The sequence below is a fragment of the Nycticebus coucang genome, chromosome 11 (assembly GCF_027406575.1).
Source record: "Nycticebus coucang isolate mNycCou1 chromosome 11, mNycCou1.pri, whole genome shotgun sequence".
NCBI lineage: Eukaryota > Metazoa > Chordata > Mammalia > Primates > Lorisidae > Nycticebus > Nycticebus coucang.
In genome coordinates this window covers 35861690-35884347 of record NC_069790.1, presented here as the reverse complement: position 1 = coordinate 35884347, position 22658 = coordinate 35861690, and the positions used below count along the sequence as shown (strand labels likewise).

The 22658-nt window shown below is 40.7% G+C and overlaps 1 protein-coding gene and 1 pseudogene across 3 annotated transcripts in view; one reads left to right on the top strand and one right to left on the bottom strand.

Annotated features, from left to right (window-relative positions):
- The first annotated feature begins 2563 nt into the window (after positions 1 to 2563).
- The window catches only part of KLHL7 (kelch like family member 7), a 65561-nt gene continuing 45466 nt past the window's right edge, over positions 2564 to 22658 (top strand). Inside the window, exon 1 of one of the 3 annotated variants that reach the window (XM_053609537.1) lies at positions 2564 to 2924. In XM_053609537.1, coding sequence (XP_053465512.1) covers positions 2805 to 2924 — 120 coding nt within the window. In that variant the 5' untranslated portion in view covers positions 2564 to 2804. Of the gene's footprint in view, positions 2925 to 2984; positions 3177 to 3255; positions 3556 to 22658 lie in introns of those variants that run through there. The other 2 variants (XM_053609539.1, XM_053609540.1) reach the window with 2 other exon arrangements.
- LOC128598772 (zinc finger CCHC domain-containing protein 9-like) lies at positions 12118 to 12932 on the bottom strand (annotated as a pseudogene).

Here is a 22658-nt window from a genome sequence, read left to right as displayed (position 1 = left end):
CATTACAGTATATCTTGCTCCAGGGGGACCAAGGACACAGCCCAGATTGTTCCTCGCATTACCTCCTTTTCTCTGGATGTTGCATTCTACATTTATTCTGAGAAGAACAAAGAGAAACTAGATAGAGAAACTAGACTGGCCAAAGATCTGTTAAGTATATTCCTAGGGAATCATATAGGAGACAGGGCAGATCATAAGACTAGGATTCTGAGGAACATATTTTGGGGATTGTCAGATTAAATAATAATGCTGGCACATAGAATTTTACTGTGCTTTGCTTTATTGTGCTTCAGATATTGTGGGGTACTTTTGGGGTTTTTTGTTTGTTTTATTTATTTATTTATTTTTATTAAATCATAGCGGTGTACGTTGATATGATCATGGGGCATCATTCACTAGCTTCACAGACCATTTGACACACTTTCATTCTTTGTTTGTTTGTTTGTTTTACAAATTGAAGGTTTGCAATTCTCTTGATCAAATTTGCTAGCACTATTTTTCCAACAGCCTGTGCTCACTCCATGTCTGTCATATTTTAGTAATTCTTGTAATATTTCAAGCTTTTTCATTATTATTATAATATCTGTTATGGTGATCGCTGATCAGTGATATTTGGTATTATTATTGTAATTGTTTTGGATTGCTATGAACCATGCCGGTAAAAGCAAATTTAATCAACAAATGTGTATGTTTTGGCCTGGTGCAGTGGCTTATACCTGTAATCCTAGCACCCAGAGGCCAAAGCATGTGGATTGCTTGAGCTCAGGAGTTCCTGATCAGCCTGAGCAAGAGTGGACCTCAACTCTACTAAAAATAGAAAAATTAGCCAGGCATGGTGGTGCACGCCTGTAGTCCCAGCTACTCAGGAGGCTGGAGCAAGAGGATCACTTGAGCCCAAGAGTCTGAGGTTGTTGTGAGCTATGCCACCCTGCACTCTAGCCTGGATCAACAGAATGAGACTCTGTCTCTAAACAAATAAATAACCAAACAAAGAAAAATAAATGCGTGTGTTCTGACTGCTCCACCTACTGGCCATTCCTCTGCCGTTCTCCCTTTCCAGGGGGCCTTCCTATTCCACCAGAGCAACAATATTGAAATTAAGCCAACTAACAACCCCAGAGTGGCTACTAAATTGCTCAGGTGAAAGGAAAAGTTGCACGTCTCACTTTAAATCAGAAAGTTAGAAATGACGAAGCTTAGTAAGGCATGTTGAAAGCTGACATATGCCAAAAATTAGACTTGCACCAGTTAACCAAGTTGTGAGTGCAAATGAAAAGTTCTTGAAGGAAATTAAAAGTGCTACTCCAGTGAACACGTGAAGGATAAGAGAGCAAAACTGTCTTATTGCTGATGTGGACAAAGTTTGAGTAGTCTGGATAGAAGATCAAACCAGCAAGAACATACAGCCCTCTTGGTGTGCAATGCCTTAAGTAAAAGCCAGTTCTTTGAAGGCTTAGGGAGGTGAGGAAGCTGCAGAAGAAAATTTTGATGCTAGTAGAGGTTGGTTCATGACTTAATGCATTATCCTCCCTAACAGGAGCAAGATTTGCGACTCTCCCTTCTCCTTTTATAGTTAACATTGCAGGATTTATGACTCCACCTACTACTTCTATAGATAAAACTGCAGTCCTAAATCACTAAAACTTGTGATTCTATAGATGACATTGCTGTTGTAAATCTTAAGACTGGTCATTGAGATGTTTTTCATGTTCTACACTGCAGAGACCTACTGATGACACCCAGACCCGTGGATAGGCTTGGGCGCAGATCCAACAGCTCTGAAACTTCTTACCCCCTACCCTCCCAACTGAGTAGATAATTTCTGCATCTCAACCCTATGAGCTCATCCCCTGCCAATCAGCAGAGCCGATTCCCTAGCCCTTTGTTCGCCAAAATGTCTTCAAATTTCTCCCAAATTCTTGGGGAGATAGATTTGAGAAACTCCTCCCATCTCCTCTCATGGCGCCTATAATATTAAACTCTTTCTCTGCTGTAACCCCTGCCATCTCAGTGTATTAGCTTCCTGTAGCAGGCAATGAACCTGGTTAGGCTGTAACAATCTGTCTTAGTAGGCAGGTATTGCACACCGAGGGGGCTGTATGGTCTTGCTGTATGAATCCCAAGACAATAAATCTTGTGCTCTGTGTAACAAGACTTTAACTTGAAGTATGTAATAGTCTTTAAAATCATTTAATACATATTTATTGAGCGCCTACAGTATGTCAGGCTCTGATAACTGCGGGGAAGAAAACATCAACCCTGTTCCTACGAAGCTTGCACTAATGGGAGACACTTTAGTGTGTTTCGCCGCCCAGTTAGCAAAAACATAATCACATAATTACGCCTGGAAAATCTGTCTCCAGCATATGCGGAAAGGCAGGCGTCCGCCAACAAGCCCCGAGGTTAAATTCACCCAGCGCCGGCTGCAACCAACACACCTGCAGCACATGCGCAGCGAGCCTCTTAGCGCCCAGCGGCGCGCGCCTGTGACGCTGGGCCCCGCCCCCTTCTCTCCCCTAGCCCCACCCTCACCCTCTGGAGCTGAGTGCGCAGGCTCATCAGCAGGGCTCGGGTTCTGCCCAGAGCTCCTAGGAGCTGGCTGCATCGGCTGCTTGGGAGGTTCTCGGGTGGCCTCCAGGCCTCGTCCTTCTGCAGTGGCCGCGCCGCCGCCGCCCACTCTGGAGCTGGGCTGTGCAGCCGCGGTCCCGACCTCCGTGTTTGCTCTGCAAAATCCCGAGTGTGCGCAGAGAGGGAGACCCCTCTCCGGCCCGGCCAGCCCGGGGCGTAAACCGAACTAAGGGAGGATGGCAGCCTCCGGGGTGGAGAAGAGCAACAAGAAGAAAACAGAGAAGAAACTTGCTGCTCGAGAAGAAGCTAAATTGTTGGCGGGTTTCATGGGCGTCATGAATAACATGCGGAAACAGGTACCGCCTCTCTGGGCGTGACCGATGACGGGGGGAGGTGGTCCGGGACCCGGGACCCTGGTTCCCCGGGCCGAAACCTGCGCCCTGCGGATCGCGACCCTCTTCCTCCGCCCTCGCCCCCCTCCCATTTTCGCCCGCCGGCGAGTCTGCTGTGAGGGGAGCGGCGGGTCAAACCGTGCTGGAGCCCCAGTGCCTCCTGGTGTGGCTCCCAAGTGAGACTCCTGGGGGACTCGGGCTGGCACTTGGCGTCAGGTATTGTGTAACAGCTCTGCCCTAGTTATCTCTTTGTGAGGCGAGGATCCTTCCATCGGCGAGCCGTTTTAAGGTGTCGGGAGCTCCTGTGGGAAGAAGCCCATTGGCGCAGCCCAAACCCAAGCCCCAGAGGGAAAAGAGTCGGTGCCCTGAAATCAGCTAATCTTCCGTAAAGATTCCCGCCCCCTCCTGTGTTACCCGGGGGTAGATAGTTGAAGACAGATCCTCCTGCTGAGCGTTAATTGAAAGTAGGAACAGTCATCAGTAAACACCACGTCATCTTAGGGCACTGTGCACCCTTGTTATTAAGAGGAGCTCTTTGTTCTGGGTTTGATGTCTTGTGCAGTCTTCATGAAAGTCTGCAGCACGTCGGCGAAAGGTGGGCTATGAAAAAAGCAGATTTTAACGTTGAAGAAGGTAGACTAGAGGTTTAAAAATAATTCTGTAGTGTCTACTATACCGGTAAGCATAGAAAAGTTACCCGGTTAACTTTTTTGTTTCCGTAAGCTTTATTTATAGAAACTACACAAAGAGATTTGTGGGAATGTTTGGGTTGTGTTGACTTTGGTCCTTTTTTCAAGGAGGACAGAGCAGGATATGAATAACCTCAAAACTTTTATCTAGTGGTTCTGCTGGAAATACGGACTACAGTAGAGGAATTTAAGACTTTTTATGAGATAGTAACTTATGGTTTCTTTAAGCAAACCTTGAATTGGAGGGATCTTGTCTTTGTTCAGCAGCTCTTGGCACAGTGCATAAGATAGCTATGGAAATGACTTAAATTTTCCTGGCCTTCCTGCCAAAGTAGCTGTGAAGGCCAGAATTTATGATTTTATGTAACTTACTTTCATGTATCTATTTTCCACGTTTATGTAACTTTCATGTAAATGTACTGTGTTTCAATGCCTCTGACTTAAAATTGCTGGTACATTTAGCTGTTGTCTCTCTGTAATGGTAGATGAACACTGTTTACCAGTGCTCAAACTCGTTGAGGAATCATTAGGTATCCTCCTATTCCTTCAAATATGTGTGTTCATGCATAGACTCCGCAGGCGTTCTCAAACTGTGGCCCGCGGGCCACATGAAGCCGTGTGAATTGTATTTGTTCCCGTTTTGTTTTTTACTTCAAAATAAGATATGTGCAGTGTGCATAGGAATTTGTTCATAGTTTTTTTGTTTTGAAGTATAGTCTGGCCCTCCAACAGTCTGAGGAACAGTGAATTGGCCCCCTGTTTAAAAGGTTCGAGGACACCTGCTCTAAAGTGTGAAGCATTGCCTTGGTCTCTAAATAGATAGGGTGCAACAGTGTTGCAGCATCAAATGTTTACTTTAGGAGGGGATTGGCTGAGACTGTAGCTTTAGCTCTTCCCTTTCAAAAATAGACTCACATTTCTTAAACTCAGCTTTGGACTATATTGATACCTGTGTATTTACTGTTAAAAGATAAATATAGTTACTGAAAAATCAGGGCTCTGTTCTAAGTAGAAAAAGGAAAATGGATAGTTAGCAACAACCAATCTCTTCCACAATGGATAACATTAATAATCTGTCCTATTCTCTTTTCGTCAGGGGTTTTGCATTGATTCAAGCAATTCTAATAGCACTATATGGAATCCTACGTCTTTTGCAAGATGTGCTGTTTCATTTTGCATTTGATTTATATAAAATAAATATATAATTTATTTGTTGTCCTCCATAGAGTGCTATGGCATCATAGCTCACAGCAACCTCCAATTCTTGGGCTCAAGCCATTCTCTTAGCTCAGCCTCCCGAATAGCTGAGACTACAGGTGCCCACCACAACACCCAGCTATTTTTAGAGACAGGTCTTGTTTTAGCTCAGTCTGGTCTCTAACCTGTGGGCTCAGGAATCTATCTGCCTTGGGCTCCCAGAGTGCTAGGATTACCTGTGTGAGCCACCATGCCCAGCCTTTTCTATTTTTAGTAGTCACTTTGCTTAGGCAGGTCCCAAAATCCTGAGCTCATGAGATCCTCCTGCATCAGCCTCTCAGAGTGCTAAGATTATAGGCGTGAACCACCATGCCCAGCTTCATGTTTTGGTTTCTTTATTCTTTTAATTTTTAAATTTTTTTTCATTTTACTTTTGAGACAGAATCTCACTCTGTTGCCCCAGACTAGAGAGCTGTGGCGTCATAGCTCACAGCAACCTCCAACTCTTGGGTTCAAGCAGTCCTCTTGCCTCAGCCTCCTAAGTAGCTAGGACTATGAGTGCCTGCCACAACCCCGCTGATTTTTGTACTTTTTTTTTTTTAAGACATAGTCTCGCTATGTCACCCTCAGTAGAGTGCTATGGCATCACAGCTCAGAGCAACCTCAAACTCTTGGGCCCAAGTGAGTCTCTTGCCTCAGCCTCCCAAGCAGCGCCTGCCACAACACCCAGCTATTTTGCTTGTTGCAGTTGTCTAGCTGGCCCTGTCCGGGTTCAAACCTGCCAGTCTTGGTGTATGTGGCTGGCGCTGTAACCACTGTGCTATGGGTGCCAAGCCTGGTTTTTGTATTTTTAATAGAGAAGGAGTTTCGCTCTTGCTCAGGCTGGTCTGGAACTCCTGAGCTCAAGCAATCCATCCACCTCGGCCTCCAAGAGTGTGTTTTGATTTCTTTTTTTTTTTTTTTGGTTTTTGGCCGGGGCTAGGTTTGAACCTGCCACCTCTGGCATAAGGGACAGGCGCCCTACTCCTTGAGCCACAGGCGCCGCCCTGTGTTTTGATTTCTTAAATCCAACATTATGCTTGTGAGATTCATCTGTGTTGTGTGTAGCACTAGTTCTTTAGGGTATATAATATTCCATATGAAGATACCACAATGTATCCATTTTATCATGGACATTTGAGTTATTTTCAATTTGAAACTATTAAGAATAATGCTACTTTGAAGTCTTTTGTACATTTTGTGCATGTTTTTTGGTGCAACATCAAAAAAAAGTGTACATTTCTACTGGGAAATAATGAGGATAGTCATAGGATACACTACATTGAGCTTTAATAGATACTGTCATACAGTTTTCCAAAGCAACTGTATCAAGTTACACTTCTGCCTGCTTTGTAAAAGAAGCTTTTGTTCTCCATCCTTGTCATCACTTGATGTTGTCAGTCTTTATAATTTCAGTCATTCCAATAAGTATGTAGTAGTGACATCTCATTTAATTAGGTTGAGTACCTTTCATTTATTTCCTACCTTTTTGTTTAGGTTAATTTTATTACCTGATATACTAGAGAGAGACTGACTGTAAAAGGCAGGTTGGAGTCGTAATCACTATTGCCCATAATGCAGCTCCTGTTGCTGTTAATGAAGTTCAGGAGCTCCTCAACATTTGAGGAATGTTTTGAGACCTTCCTGAGTACTGTTATAATTTGCAGTTTCCCCACATTGAATTAATTAAGGCATACTTGAAACCTAAAAGCTTACATTAAAGTCCTTATTGAGAGTTACATGAAAGAACCACATGGCTGATTTGAAGGTTAGATCCTGGGCAATCAACCAGGCTCACCTACCAACTAAAATGACGTTGCTTCTGCACACTCATTTATCCAATACTATAAATTACTACATGTCATTATTTTTAAGGTTTCTTGTGAATAACCAGTGTTAAACCCTCAATAATAGTAACACTTCTTGAGCACCTACTCTGTACCAGGGACTCTGCAAAGTTTTTTATGTGCTTTGTTTCAATTTAATTCTCCTACTCCCATTGACCACCCCAGCCATTCATACTTTCCTATTTTTTATTCTGACTTCTGTTTTTGTCTGTCCAGCTTAGGAGCCCTTACCTCTCTCTTCACTCTTTCCATTGCTCCAGCTTTCTTGACCATCTGTCCTTAATGTCTGGCGAAACTTCAGCGTTGATAACTATTTGCTTTCTTTTTACAAGGCTTCCAAGCACAGCTGGGGAATATTTCATTATTGGGCAATCTTCTGCCACATAAGTCTTTGGCCATTAATTTCAACTGGGCTGTCAGTACTGGAGAGTAATCCTATTTTTTATTTGTTTTAGTGTTTCTCTCTAATCTGAATCCCTTCTCTAGACCCTCACTATCAGCAGATCACCTCTCTTTTGACATCATTGATAAATAAGTCATTAGTATAGAACTGTCTTTTAACTTTCTACGACCAAACCTTTTTTGTTTTCATCCTGCTAAAATGGAATGGTTTCTCTTTTTCTATCTAAGGCCAGTAATTCTTCCTATAATTTGGGTTTCTGGATACTGGCCTCAGTAAAGTTATTTTATTGATTATTCCATTTTTGTTGAGTATCTTCAACTTCTCCTCCTATGCTGATTTGTTGCTTTTAGCATTTAAGCATGTTCAACCTCTCCAGCTTTTGAACCAGGCAACCAACCAACAAATCCATCCCCTCATTCCTAGTTGCAGCATTCCCCTCTAAATAATACCTCTCTCCCCATGTTAAAACCAAAAATTTTAGGTAAATTCACTACTTTTCTTTACTTATCATTTACTTATTACCCTATTTCAGTTTGGCTTCCTAGCTCAACAATTATTCAACTGAATAATTACTGAGAACTTGCCATGTCCTAAGTGTTTTGCTGGATTCTGGGATTGTAATGGTCAGTAAAACCTGACAGTCCCTATGCACTTGCAGTTTGTAGTCCAGTAGAAAAGTGAGATAGTGAAGTAGTCACACAAATAAATGTAAAATTGCAACAGTGGTAGGTATTATTAAGGAGAAACACATGATACAATGATGGTAATTTGACCATCAAGAAGGTTTCCCTAAGGAAGTGGTAACTGAGTACTGAAATAAGATCAGTGTTAACTAGGTAAAAAAAAGAAGGAAGAACCTCTTAGATAGAAGGAAAGAGGCTATAAGTTGGAGGCCTGCTTTGTTACAGACTGATTAAAGGCCAGTGTGACTGGAGCACAGAGCATAAGGGGGAAGGATGGTGCAAGATGAAACTGGTGAAGCAGCTAGAAACCTGCCCAGGCATAGCTTCATAAGTCAGGTTAGGGGATTTTGTCTTATTCTAAAACCCTTATAAGTATGTGTATGTGTAGGGCTGGGTAGGTAATGCCTTCTTTTCTTTAGATAAAGATGACTTACTGCCATGGTAAATGAACTAGAGAACTCTGAGTGGTTGCTGGCAGATCTAAGAGGCAATTGTTGCAGTATCCAGTGAGACGTGGTCCTTTGGACTGAGGTGATGATGGTGGCAGCAGTGATACTGATGAAGAAAAGATGATATATTCAAAGACTTAGGAGGCAAAATCAACAGAACTTGGTGATGATAACTACCGCATGTGGTTGTGATAACTAAATTAGATAACCAAATTAAGGTAACTTAAAACATGACTTGGTATGATCTCAAATGTTAGCTGTTTTTGTTTCTGTTGTGATGCTGGTGATTGGTTGGATGCTGAGGAATTGAACACTGTTACTGATTATCTCAGGAGTTCTAGAATGCATAACTAGAAGGAGGATGACACTATTCACTGCGAGAGAAGTTATTGAAAAAAAAAAATCAAGGTATTGGGGAACAGTTTATAATTTACATTTTATTTTATGTGCCAGGCATTTAATGATGCTATCTAATTTTTTTTTTTTACAATATGCTGGCTTTATATACCATTTGAAATATTTACATCAAACTGGTTAACATAGCCTTCACTGCATTTTCTTAGTAATTGTGTTAAGACATTTATATTCTACACTTAGTAAATTTAACATGTACCCTTGTAAAATGCACCATATGTGTGGTCCCACCAATTACCCTCCCTCCACTCATCCCTCCTCCTCCCCCCCCTTTACCCTTCTTCTTGGGCTATAGTTGGGTTATAGCTTTCATATGAGAGAAATGGAAGCTATAAAATGGTAACATAGTAGGGCTCAGTACATTGGATACATTTTCTTCCATTCTTGAGATACTTTGCTAAGAAGAATATGTTCCAGCTCCATCCATGAAAACATGAAAGAGGCAAAGTCTCCATCTTTTTTAAGGCAGCATAATATTCCGTGGTGTACATATACCACAATTTATTAATCCATTCATGGGTCAATGGGCACTTGGGCTTCTTCCATGACTTAGCAATTATGAATTGGGCTCAATAAACATTCTGGTGCAAATATCTTTGTTATAAAGTGATTTTTGGTCTTCTGGATATAAACCTAGTAGAGGAATCCAAGGATCGAATGCCAGATTTATTTTTAGATCCCTATGTTACCTCCAAACATCTTTCCAAAAGAAATGTATTAGTTTGCATTCCCACCAGCAGTTGTTCCCTTTTCTCCACACCTACGCCAACATCTATGGCTTTGGGATTTTGTGACGTGGGCTAATCTTACTGGGGTTACTTGATATTTCAAAGTAGTTTTGATTTGCATTTCTCTGATGATTAAGGATGATGAGCATTTTTTTCATATGTCTATAGGCCACGCACCTGTCTCTTCAGAGAAGTTTCTCTTCAAGTCCCTTGCCCACCCTGAGATGGGAATCACTTGTTCTTTTCTTGCTAACATGTTTGAGTTATCTGGTTATAAAACCTTTGTCAGAGATATAACCTGCAAATATCTTCTCCCATTCTGAGGGCTGTCTGCTTGCTTTACTTACTGTGTTCTTGGCTGTGCAGAAGCTTTTTAGTTTGATCAGGTCCCAGTAGTGTATTTTTGATGTTGCTTCAGTTGCCCGGTGGGGGGGGTTCCTCATAAAATATCCGCCCAGGCTGATTGCTTCAAGAGTTTTCCCTGCACTCTCCTCTAGTATTTTTATAGTTTCATGTCTTAAGTTTAAATCTTTAATCCAGTGAGAGTCTATCTTAGTTAATGGTGAAAGATGTGGGTCCAGTTTCAGTCTTCTACAGATTGCCAGCCAGTTCACCCAGCACCATTTGTTAAATAGGGAATTGTTTCCCCACTGAATGTTTTTAACTGACTTATCGAAGATCAAATAATGGTAAGTAGCTGGGTTCATCTCTTGGTTCTCTATTCTGTTCCGTACACCTACCTCTCTGTTTTTGTGCCAGTGCCATGCAGTTTTGATCACTATCAATTTATAGTACAATCTGAGGTCTCGTAGCATGTTTCTTCCTGCTTTGTTTTTATTTGTAAGGAATGTCTTGGCTATTCGAGGTTTTCTCTGATTCCATATAAAACAAAGTATTATTTTTTCAAGATCTTTAAAGTATGACAGTGGAGCTTTAATAGGGATTATATTAAAATTGTGTATTGCTTTGGGTAACATGGACATTTTGACAATGTTGATTCTTCCCAGCCATGAGCATGGTATGTTTTTCCATTTGTAAACATCTTCAGCTATTTCTTTTCTTAGAGTTTCATAGTTCTCTGTATAGAGATTGTTCACATCCTTTGTTAGGTAAATTCCCAGATATTTCATCTTCTTTGGCACTACTGTGAACGGAATAGAAACCTTGACTGTTTTATCAGCATGACTATTGGTATATATAAAGGCTACAGTTTTATGAGTGTTGATTTTGTAACCTGAGACACTGCTGTATTCCTTGATCACTTGTAAGAGTTTTGTAGTAGAATCCCTGGTGTTGTCCAGATATACAATCATATCATCTGCAAAGAGTGAAAGTTTGATCTCCTCAGACCCTATATGGATACCCTTGATTGCCTTTTCTTGCCTAATTGCAATGGCTAAGACTTCCATTACAATGTTTAAAAGCAATGGAGACAATGGGCAACCTTGCCTGGTTCCTGATCTGAGTGGAAATGATTTCAATTTAACTCCATTCAATACCATATTGGCTGTGGGTTTGCTGTAGATGGCCTCTATCAGTTTAAGATTTGTTTCTTCTGTGCCCATTTTCTTAAGTGTTCTGATCATGAAAGAATGCTGGATATTATCAAAAGCTTTTTCTGCATTGAGAGAATCATATAGTCTTTGATTTTAATTTTGTTTATATGATGTATTATATTTATAGATTTACATATATTGAGCCAGCCTTGAGACCCTGGGATAAAACCCACTTGGTCATGGGGTATAATTTGATGTGTTGCTGTATTATGTTTGCTAGGCTCTTGTAGAATATTTTCATTAGTTATATTGGTCTATAATTCTCTTTTCTTGTTGGGTCTTTTCCTAGTTTGGGGATCAAGGTGATATTTGCTTCATAGAATGTGTTGGGTAGTATTCCTTCTTTTTCTATATTTTGGAAAAGGTTGAGTAATATAGGTACTAGTTCCTCTTTAAAGGTTTGGTAGAATTCTGAAGTGAAGCATCTGGTCCCAAGCTTTTCTTTTTAGGGAGATTTTATATAGTTGATGCTATTTCAGAACTTGATATAAGCCTGTTCAACATTTCCACTTCATTCTGGCTACGTCTTGGAAGGTGGTGTGCTTCCAAGTATTGGTCTATTTCCTTTAAATTTCCATATTTCTGAGAATAGAGTTTCTTGTAATATTAAGGATTTTTTGAATTTCTGAGTAGTCTGTTGGTATTTATTTTTGCCATTTCTGAAGATGAAGTTAGAGATTTTACTCTTTTTTTTCCTGGTTAGGTTAGCCAAAGGTTTATCTATTTTATTGACCTTTTCAAAAAACCAACTTTTTGATTTATTGATCTGATCCTTTTGTTTTCAATTTCATTTAATTCAGCTCTAATTTTTTTTTCCCAAAAACAAGCAATGCCCTTTATTAAGGGGTGGTTTACATTTATACATAATTTTGCTTTTAAAAACGATGACTGTTACAATCAGGTATGTAATCACTTAGATACCTAAGTTCTATCTGTTAAAAATACATTCTTTTAGAAAATCCGATTTAATTATCTCATTCTTTTTTTCAGTAATTTTCTCCAAACAGTGATAGAAGTGCTCTTTGATGGAGAGAATGCAGAATCATATATCTCTAATAAAGGTTTGGCTCCAAGGAGCCTGGCTCTAATTAGAAGTAGACCCCGTTTAAAAAGTGGCAGTGAGGTGGTAACTAACAATTGTACTATCCATTATCAAAAAGTAACAATTTTAGGGATCTTTGTTTTGGGTTTCTGTGGTTTAGGTGCATCCAAAATTTCTTCATAGTCTGTACTCATTCCCTTTGCCCAGTGACCAACAGTGACCATTCGATCTAAATTCTGACTTTCAGGGCAATCTTTCTTTAAGTGTTTCACAGAGCCACAAAGTTTGCAACCACCACCATCAGCATAGAGTCCTTTGGGATTATCAGGACAAGATCTAGACAGGTGTCCCATTTCCCTACAAACAAAACATTTTGCAAAGGAAATTCACCAACAGCTGAGTCTACTTTAGCCTTACACTTGATTATTTCATGCTCTGTGGACCCACACTGGTAACATATTCTAGTGCCCATGTCTTGATTTTCAAGGTTGGCTGGGCAATCTGCAATTCCATGACCAGGTTTTCTACAATGGAAACATACCATTGCATTTTTCTTTGTTGCTTGTCTTTTTAATTGTCTTCCTTCCCGTCGACTGTCTTTCTTTAAAGCAACTGCAGTTTCTTCCCTTACTTCCTGAATGTCTGAAGCTATAATCTCCCCATTGTGAACCATTTGTGAGTTCTGTCTTAGGTATTCCATGAATCCATTCACATCTTCATTTAAGTATTCTTTTTTCTTTCTGTTCTTTTTATGTTTTGCTTGGGGTGCATCATTTTTAAGGGACAGCCTATTGGTTCCAACTTGTTTATGCTTTTGTAGGTTTTGGCTTGTTCCCTCATAGATCTGCTTCTTCATGTCCTCCCATGATGTTACAGACAAGGGTCTCTTACTACATGTGGTAGTAATGCGTGCCCACCGAGTCATAGTTTGATCAGAAGTACCCCAGCAATCGCTCATCGATCCTCCAGAGCAGCTGAGTTTGTGAGCCCTATTCTGCTCTAATTTTGGTTATTTCTTTTCTTTTGCTGGGTTTGGGATTGGAATGTTCTTCCTTTTCCAGTTGCTTCAGATGTCCCATTGAGTTAACTTCCTCTCTTTCTGTTCTCTTGAGGAAGGCTTGCGGTGCTATAAATTCCCCCTTAGGACTGCCTTTGCAGTATCCCAGAGGTTCTGGTAATTCATGTCTTCATTATCATTTTGTTCCAAAATTTTGGTAATTTCCTCCTTAATCTATGACCCAGCTATTGTTCAGTATAAGATTATTTAGTTTCCATGTTTTTGTGTGAGTATGCAGATCCCTCTTGTTCCTGAGTTCAATATTTATTCCATGATGGTCTGAGAAGATGCAAGGAATAATTTCTATTCTTTTAAATTTGCTGTCATAAGATGTGATAAATTTTGGAGAATGTTCCAGGGACTGATGAGAAGAACATGTATTTAATTTTGTTAGGATGAAAGATTCTATAGATGTCTGTTAAATCCAATAGTTGAATGGTTAAGTTTATGTCTAAAATTTCTTTGCTGTGTTTCTTATTGGAGGATCTATCCAACATTGCCAAAGGAGTGTTTAAATCTCCTACTTTATGGTGCTGGAGGAAATCAAGTTCTCACGTCTGTTAGTCTCTCTTACAAATCGAGGCGAATTCTGGTTGGGTGCATGAATGTTAATAATTGAAATCTTATCGTGTTGAATGTTGCCCTTAACAAATATAGAGTGACCATCCTTATCTTTCCTCTCTTTTGTTGGTTTAAAGCCTGTTGTATCTGTGAATAAAATTGCAACACCTGCTTTTTTCTGATTTCCATTTGCCTGAAATATAGATGACCATCCCTTCACCCTGAGTCTATATTTATCTTTTAAGGTAAGATCAGATTCTTGTATGCAGCAGATATCTGGCCTGAGTTTTTGCATCCAGTCAGCCAACTTGTGCCTCTTTAGAGGACAATTTAAACCACTTACATTAATTGAGAATATTGATATGCCTGGTAGTATTTTGGGTATTGAGTTTTTCAAAAGTCCAGTGGACATTTTTAATCCTTTCGCCACTGTGGAAGTTGGAATTTGATCAAAGGTTTCTGAGTGAGTTACTTTGATGGTAGAGAACTGCACTGGTCATTATGGAGGATCGGTCTGAGAATATCCTGGAGAGCTTTGTTTAGTTATGGCAAATTTCTTCAACATGTGAATGTCATTAAAGTATTTAATTTCTCCATCATAAATGAAACTCAGTTTAGCTGGGTACAGGATCCTGAGTTGAAAATTATTTTGTTTTAGGAGATTAAAAGTCAATAACCACCCTCTTCTAGCTTGAAAAGTTTCAGCAGAGAGATCTGCAGTCATTCTAATATTCTTCCCCTAGTAGGTTATGGTTTTCTTATGTCTGGCTGCTTGCAGAATTTTCTCCTAAATATTAACTTTGACAAAGTTAATTATAATGTGTTCAGGAGATGCCTTATTCGGGTTGAATTCTGCTGGGGTTCTGAAACTGTCTACTATCTGAATTTCAGAATCTCTTGGCATGTCTGGGAAGTTCTCCTTGATTATCTGATGGAGTATCTGTGCCTTTCAAAGCAACCTCGTCACCTTCAGGAATTCCTATAAGGCGAATATTAGTTTTCTTCAAATTATCACTGAGCTCTCTGAGAGAATGATCTGTTTTTGCTCTCCACTTCTCTTCTTCTTTGAGCGTTTGGGAGCGTTCAAAAGCTTTTGTCTTCAATGTCAGAAATCCTTTCTTCTGCCTGCCCCATTCTATTACTGAGGGATTCTACTGTGTTTCTCAGATCTTTGGGGGCTGTAAATTCTTGTCCAATTGTCAAAATCTTTGGTGATTTTGTCTTTGAATTCATTGAATTCTTGAGACAACTTTTGAATTGCTCCTTGAATTTCTAATTCCAACTTTACCTCCATTCTCTTAATCTTATTGCAATCCAAATTCTGAGTTTGATATCTGACATCTCAGCCATTTGTTTATGAATGGGATCTTCTGGTATGTCCGCCATGTCATTCCTTGGGGGAGTTGATCTGCTCTAATGATTCATGTTACTGGAGTTTTTCTACTGATCCACCCATGATTATTTTACACCATTTGGCTAGCTGAGCAGAAAAGGTGAAGTTGGTTTGGGGGTTCCTGGAGTAGGGATTAACCAGTCCTTTGCCCAAGAGCTGGACTGGGCTCTGCACCTTTTCTTCTAGAGCTTTACAAAGGACCCATACAGTGCTATGGCCTGAGACACTGGGGACCTGCTTGGTGTGGTGGGGCTAAGTGGCTTTGTCTTGTTTTTAGCTGGTCTCCATCCAATCCTAGTGAATCAGTAACTCTGGGTTGAAATACCAGCAACTAAGTCACCCCACCCCCCACGGGCAACAACTGGAAAAGGAAAATCAAACCTTCCCACAACCGCACACCCAGGTTACCACTTTGGATAGTCCTCAGGTGATTGGCTGAGTTCAAGATTTCCAAATCAGTTGTCCCAGTCAGTACCCAGTCTCAAGTGGGAGAGTTCAAAAAGTCTCCAGCAACTAGATAGCAGGGGTCTGCTGGCAGCTCAAGTATGACTCACTGCAGTGCTCCATGGGGTCAGAAGGACCACCCAGTATATGAATTAGTCTGGGAAGGTTGATACCTCCTTCCTCACCTTATACCTCTGTCACACCCAGTCACTGCTAACCTAGCAGGGCTGTGACCCAGTTCCCTCCAATGAGCAGATGCACTAGGGGTTTGCACCTGCCTGAGTCACAGGGAGATCTATGTCTCTTCAGCCAGACTGCCACATTCTGCCACCAAATGGCAGCGGGAGCTGAAGCCTGACAACCTTGGGTGCTTAATGGAAGCTGAGGCGATTCACTCACTTCCAGCCCCTCCCCAGATTGATATTGCTGCCACTTATATTCTCACAGAATTTGCATTTCTGTCCCACTGTATTTCCCTGCAGGCCAGGTGCTGTTTGAGTTCACAGAAACTGTGACTCAGGCCACTGCTGCTGCCCTGTGCCACTGCTGTTGCACCAATTCTTATGGAGCTGGCATCTCTGTCTCTGCTGCACTCTGTGTTGGAGTTGGCGCAATTAGAGCTCACACTCAGCTCTCAGTTCTGCCTCTCCCTGGGTTGGTGCTCACACACTGCTCTCAGTTTCTGCTTCTCCCTGGGCTAGTGCTGTTGCCCTGCCTGCTTTTGTCTCAGCTATGTTCCCCTGGGGGCCAGTTGCTTCTTAGGCTCACAAAAGCAGCACTTCTTACTCAGCCCCACCCTGGGAATATGCTGTCTCTGCACCTGAGTATTCTTGCCTCCGTCCCTGCCATGCCCCGCGGGCAGGTACCGCCTCAGGCATACCCTTTACTCACACTCACTGTGTTTCCATCCCCAATCTGTTCCGCCAGGGGCTGCCACCAGAGTAGTGGCCTGGCTTTCTCTGGTTGGCAAGAGAGGCAGGGAGTGTCTCTCCAAAATATCCCCAGGGGTATGGGCCCTATTGTTCTGGCTGCTGCTGCTGCTGCTCTGTGCCATGGTGCACCACTTCTCCCTCTCCCATACGGCTCCCTCAGTCCACAGTCCTCTCTCCACATCCATGCCACAGAATCAGCACAGACCCGCAATAGCCCACACCTTATCCACACCTCTCGAGAAAATTCCCAAGAATCTGGACTCCATGGGGGTCAGGCTTCCAGACCTTGGGGTGAGAGTGGAGGGGAGTGCTGGGAATTCAGAATTGCAGGTAGGGAATACATACAGTTTTATGCCTGGCAGGAGAGTGCCATGGCACACTAGTGGGTCCTCTCTGGGGAAGGAGTTACAGTTTTTAGAGGGTCTCTCACATGGGATAAAATAGGAGGAGATCTGAACTCTGCTGCTTGTTTATATGAAGTATACTGCGAGCCGTCCTCATGGTGGAGGGGACTCCTGTTCGCTTGGTGATAGATTTTGTACCTATGGTTTGTTTCCTTGGGGTTGCAGCTTGCTTCAGCTGAGTTGATGTGTATTCTTCAACCTTCTCTCTTGGCTCAGCTCAAACCATCAGCTTAGTTGCTAAACTTCTGTCCTTTAATTCTCCTTCTGGATGGGAGCCTCTGTAGCTGGCTCCAGTCGGCCATCTTGCCTCTGCCTCTCAACGCTATCTATTTTAATATTCACGATAGTCTTCCTAATTTGTATTTCTAATTTTATTTTACTAAAAAAAAAGAAAACAAAAACCATAAATTTCACCAAGTTAAAGTAACTTTATCTAGGTGCCTCAACTCACGATGGCAAAACTTGGACTTGAACTCATATCTGTGTGACTTGCAGAGCCAGTGCTCTCTGCCATGCCCCTGGCCTCTGACACCTATAATTTATATTTTAGATATGTTTAGCTCATGATGCCATGGGGACATTGACTCATATGACAAGTTGACAGGACTGGAGAGTTGTGGATTAGAAATATAAATTTGTAATTAGTGAGATATTATTGAGATCTTCTTTTTTTTTTTTTTTGAGACAGAATTTTACTCTATCACCACTGGGCTTAGTGTCATCATAGCTCACAGCATCCTCAAACAGTTGGGCTCAAGCTGTCCTCTTGCCTCAGCTTCCCAAGTAGCTGGGACTACAGGCACCCACTGCAATGCCCAGCTAGTTTTTCTGTTTTTAGTAGAGATAGGGTCTGGCTCTTGTTCAGACAGGTCTCGAACTCCTGAGCTCAAAAATCTACCCACCTCGGCCTCTCAGAGTGCTAGGATTACAAGTGTGAGTCATGTGCCCGGCCAGGATAACTTCTTGATTGAAGCTGTAGGGATCAAGAGCCTAGGGTAAAGACTAGAGAATAAGTCTGTAAAGGAGATGAAAAAGGAAAAGCCAGAAGAGTAAGAGAAAAATGGGAGTTTTGAAAATCAGGGAAGAAATTGTTTCATAAGAAGGATCACAGGAGTCAGAATGGCTAGGCCGTCTAAGATGCTGCGTTTAGAACTGCAGAGCAAACTGTGGCAAGCTGTGAAGCCATTGAGTGGTCAGAAGAAAAATTAAAATTGCTTATAGAATGTAGGAACACAGAAGAGTTTGTTAACTGCAATAAGTTATTTTGAAGAGGAGGCAAAAATAAGGAGACCAAAATGGGTAGGTTACAGTGGAAACATTTTTATATCACTTGGTTGATCCATTTTTCTTTTGGGTCCCCAAATCTCTAAACTGGCAGAAGCCAGACTAATTGCTGAAATCAGAAACAAAATATTTGTAAGTAAATCTTTAAACATAATATTGAGGGGGATTTCTTCCATTTCTTGGTTGCTAGGCTGTTAATTCTAGCTACAGAGAAACTATTCTCTCTGTAAAATTATATGAGATTAGTTCATTTGAGAAAGGATTCTGTTGCATAAAAAAGAGGAAAAGAGACTGAGGGTATTGGAGGAGGAAAACATTTCTGACTTTCACTCAAAGGAAATGAGGTATCTTGAGCTCATGTCTCTCTCATTTCCTTCCCCCTCCCCCATCTCACTTCCTAACTTTGCCCAAGGAGAGAGGAGAGAAGTTGCTAATCTAATTTAGAATTTAAAACATTGCTGTTTTATTGATGTGAAGTTACTCTGTTGAGAACTATATTCTTCTACTTAAGGACTCCGTCTGCTAAGAAGGACAGGTAAGGTGGATCTTATAGTGGACTCCTTAAGCTGGGTTTGGGCCCAGCCATCTCTCTTTTTCCCCTGGGGAGGACATGTGAATATGCAAATTCCAAGGTTTAGATTATTGGAGTATTCAGGGAGTGATTAAAAGGCCTACCTATACTGGCTTCTCAAACAAAATCTCATTTTCAACTTTGTTTTACTTGAGAAGCACTGCATATGGGATTTAGCAGGTATTTGCTCTTAAGTCAGTAACAGATTTTATCATGTTTCATTTGACTATTGATCCTTATATAAACTCCCCAAGTTGAGAATCTCAGAGGGCTGATCCCTACCCTAAAGTCTCAGCGCAAGTTAGCTGGACCAAGTTCTTATTTACAAGTTTGCCTCATCTTTTGGGTTTTCTGTTTTCTTATAAGCTTAGGGAATGCTTTGTTCTATTTTATTTTTTTGTTTGTTTTTCTTAAAAACATTTTTAAACTTTATTCAAATTAATATGAGGATACAATGTTTACTTTGTTCTATTTTAAGTGCTTATGTACCTTGTCTCCTCTACAAGTAACGGTTGTTTTGTATATCCTCCGAAGACCAGCTTAGGAGGTTACTTAATTTTTCCTCTAGAAAGCTTCAAAATGGGTAGATATCTATTAAGTTAACACTAGATACTGGAAGTTTACTTCCATTTCACATCTTAAATTTTTCTAAGCCAAGGTGTCATTCATAGCTCTCCAGATATTCTGCAGCAAACCAATGGACAGGTTAAAGCATTTTATCTAATTCAGTGTTTTTCAACCTTTTTTATCTCATGGCACACTTGAAGCTATCGTTAAACTTCCATGGCACACTTATGTTGATCCAAAAAAGATTAAGAAAAAAAGAATATAGGTTTTGCACACCTTTTGTGTGTGGGACATAACCACTCTACCTAACAGAGTCAAATATTTTGACCTGGTCGTTTGTACCCTCAAATGAACCTGAAATAAATTTACTTTAAAATGCGTGTGTGTATGTGTGTGTATTTAAAATATATATATACTTACTATGCTTTGAACTTTCAAAAATAATTTAATGATCTTTAAAAATTTTACCAGCACACTTAAGATCCTGTCACAGCACACCAGTTGAAAATCACTTATCTATTTCCATATTAACAACATAAAATCCCCCAAATTTGCTTTGAGCCCTCTCATTATTAAATTCCCAGATCTATGCTCTTCCTCTGAATTAAAATTAAAGACAGTTGAATTCTAAATATCAGCTCACCCTAGTTTCTTATACTTCTCAGACTCCACAGCCAGAAAACATTTGCTTAAATGTTAGGATATCATCAGGGTAGCTTCTTTAGCAGCTGGAACATGGGCTGTCTTCCGTTAGAATAGATTTAGTTTAGCACCTCCAAAGCTGAAATTCTCCAATTTCAAAGTCATTGGTGCCACACTTTTTCAATATGTCAGAGGGTCCCTGGGATTCTTAAAATTAGGAAAACATCTCTACCCCCACAGACCTAAAAGGATACATGCAAATCTCCCAAAATAAAAAAACAGCTCTTGTCTTTGATCCCTGTCTATGATCTACAGGCTCTAAAACTCAACTCAGCTGGGAGGAAACATCAGTCAGAAGACAAGACATTAGCCTGTTAAGGGGCACTGTTTTACCATCTATAGAAGAAATTTCCTTTATGCATAATGATGCTTCTCTGGCATCTCTGCCGCATTATTTTCCTTGAGTAATTGCTAGCAATTTTTCAGGGTGATAGACTCAGCCACCAGATCTCCTAGAGTTTCCCTTCTTGCCCTTTTGTCCCTACTGCACATTTAAAGCTTAATTTTAATTTCTTTTTCGAATCCTCGGTTGTGTTCCTGCAACCTAGTGCTGAAATGATAAAGTTCTGTCTTGTGACAAACCCTCCCTTCTTTTGGAGAGGATGATCCACATTTGTAGCAGGCAGCTCTGCAGAGCACAGTTTGTGGCCTTGGATTCTCTGCGGTTCTGGTCTTGATTGTTCTGCACCTTTGTGTCCCCATTTTGATCCTGTTGTGCTATGAAATTCCTCGTCATCAATGAATCCTGTCTCTAGGAAGAGTCTTTTCTCCTTTCTCCTCCATTTGTCGCAGCTAAAGAGTGACTGTAACATTCCTTTAAGGAAGTGGTTCTCAACCTTCCTAATGCTGCAACCCTTTAATACAGTTCCTGTGGGTCACAACCCACAGGTTGAGAACCGCTGCTTTAAGGCTTATGGTCGCATAGGGACCGGTAGGCATTTACAGCATGCTCCGTAAAACCTTGTCTTTCCTCAGTATATAAATATTCTAGGACTTGCTAACTCAGTGACACAGATGTTCCTTTCTATTACCTATTTGTATCAAAATGGGATCTGTCTTAGTGTCCGGTTTTCCTCTGCTGTATACTCGGTCCTTTCAGGTAGTCCCAGCTGACTTGTTAACCTGTTGAAGTTGGATATTTTCCTCTCTACATCGTGGAGAACTGACATTTCTTAGGTTAGAATACCTTCCTTCCTTCTCCTTTGATTTTGTGCCCAGATGTTTTGCTGACACATTTCTTCCTCTAATATTTTTCTTACAGAGTTTCCCATGGAAAATAAGACGTTCTGTGTGTTCGGGATCGATTCAGTTACTGCCAGCCTCACCACCCTCAGAAAGTTAATTCCAATTATGGGAAGTCCAGCATCTACCTTAGGCCTGGTGGGGGGTCGGTGTTATAAGACTTCTGTTAATGTGATCTAGTACTCTCCTTAGACATTTAGTTCCACAGACTTCCACTACAGCATATATCACACTTGTCTTCCCATCAGTATCACCTTGAAAATTACCTAACAATGCAAGAAATATTCTGTTGCTGATTTTCCTTTTCAGATCTATTGAATTTACTATAATCACCCACTCTAGTTGTTTAAGTCTTTAAAGGAAGTCCTCTAATTTTTTTTCTTTTTATTTATTTATTTATTTTTATTGTTGGGGATTCATTGAGGGTACAATAAGCCAGGTTACACTGATTGCAATTGTTAGGTAAAGTCCCTCTTGCAATCATGTCGGAAGTCCTCTAATTTTTTTAATTTCTTTTGCTTTAAGAGGAATTTTATAAGATTTTCTTAGATCCAGACTCTTTTCTGAAAGAGTTTTAATCTGCTCCTGACTTCTTACTCTATTCCTCTTTATTCCACAACACCTTTCTTGAATAAATAGCAACAAAATTAGCTCTTTTTTCCTTAATCTTATCTCTTAAAAGATGGTTATACTAAAGTCCTTTCCCTTTCAAGGCTATTTGGCCAGGCTTGTTACGATTTCCCTTGAGGAAGGAAGTCCCCCCTCCTTACTCTGGGTGTCTTTCTTTGGTTGTCTTTCACTTTCCCACTTGCCTTATTCTGATTGGATACATGGATTGATGTTTAAGTTCATCCTGTTTTTCTTTGCTTTTCTGAACAAGCATGATTCCTAGAGATATGTTTAATTTTTCTCTGAACCTTTTGGTTTTTATGGCTTTGTTGAGAATTTTCAATTCAAGAAGATGATTTATCCTTTATAATAAGAGTCCATTTCTCTTTTCAATGATTTGAATCCACAACCCAAGTATGTAGAGTCTACAGTCTGCTCAGGGATGTATATCCATGGGCAATTTGAAATCACTCAGGAAGGGACTAATTGCAGAACCTTGTTGACAAGCCACGTAAATCCAAAGGTTAATCATTTCTCAGTCCCTCCTTGGGATACAATGAAGAACAGAATTTGGGAGTGTTGATTGCATCCTACTAATGGTAGGTTGCACATACTGTTAAAATCTAAAATCTAATATAGTGCTAGTCGAGAGCGTATGTGGACCTAGCTGCCTTTTACAGTCCAGACTGGCAAAATCAGTAAAGAGCAAAAGGTCATTGTACCAAGAGATGCCTAACGTGCCTGCCTATTTTGAGGTGAGCCTTTCTTAGAACCAAAGTATTCTTCCTGCAACCCCCCCACCCAAGCTTGTAAGCACTAAAGTTGCACCAAACTTTCTGTCTTCTGTGATGCTTTGAGTTTCTATGCATACAGATTTGAGAGGCT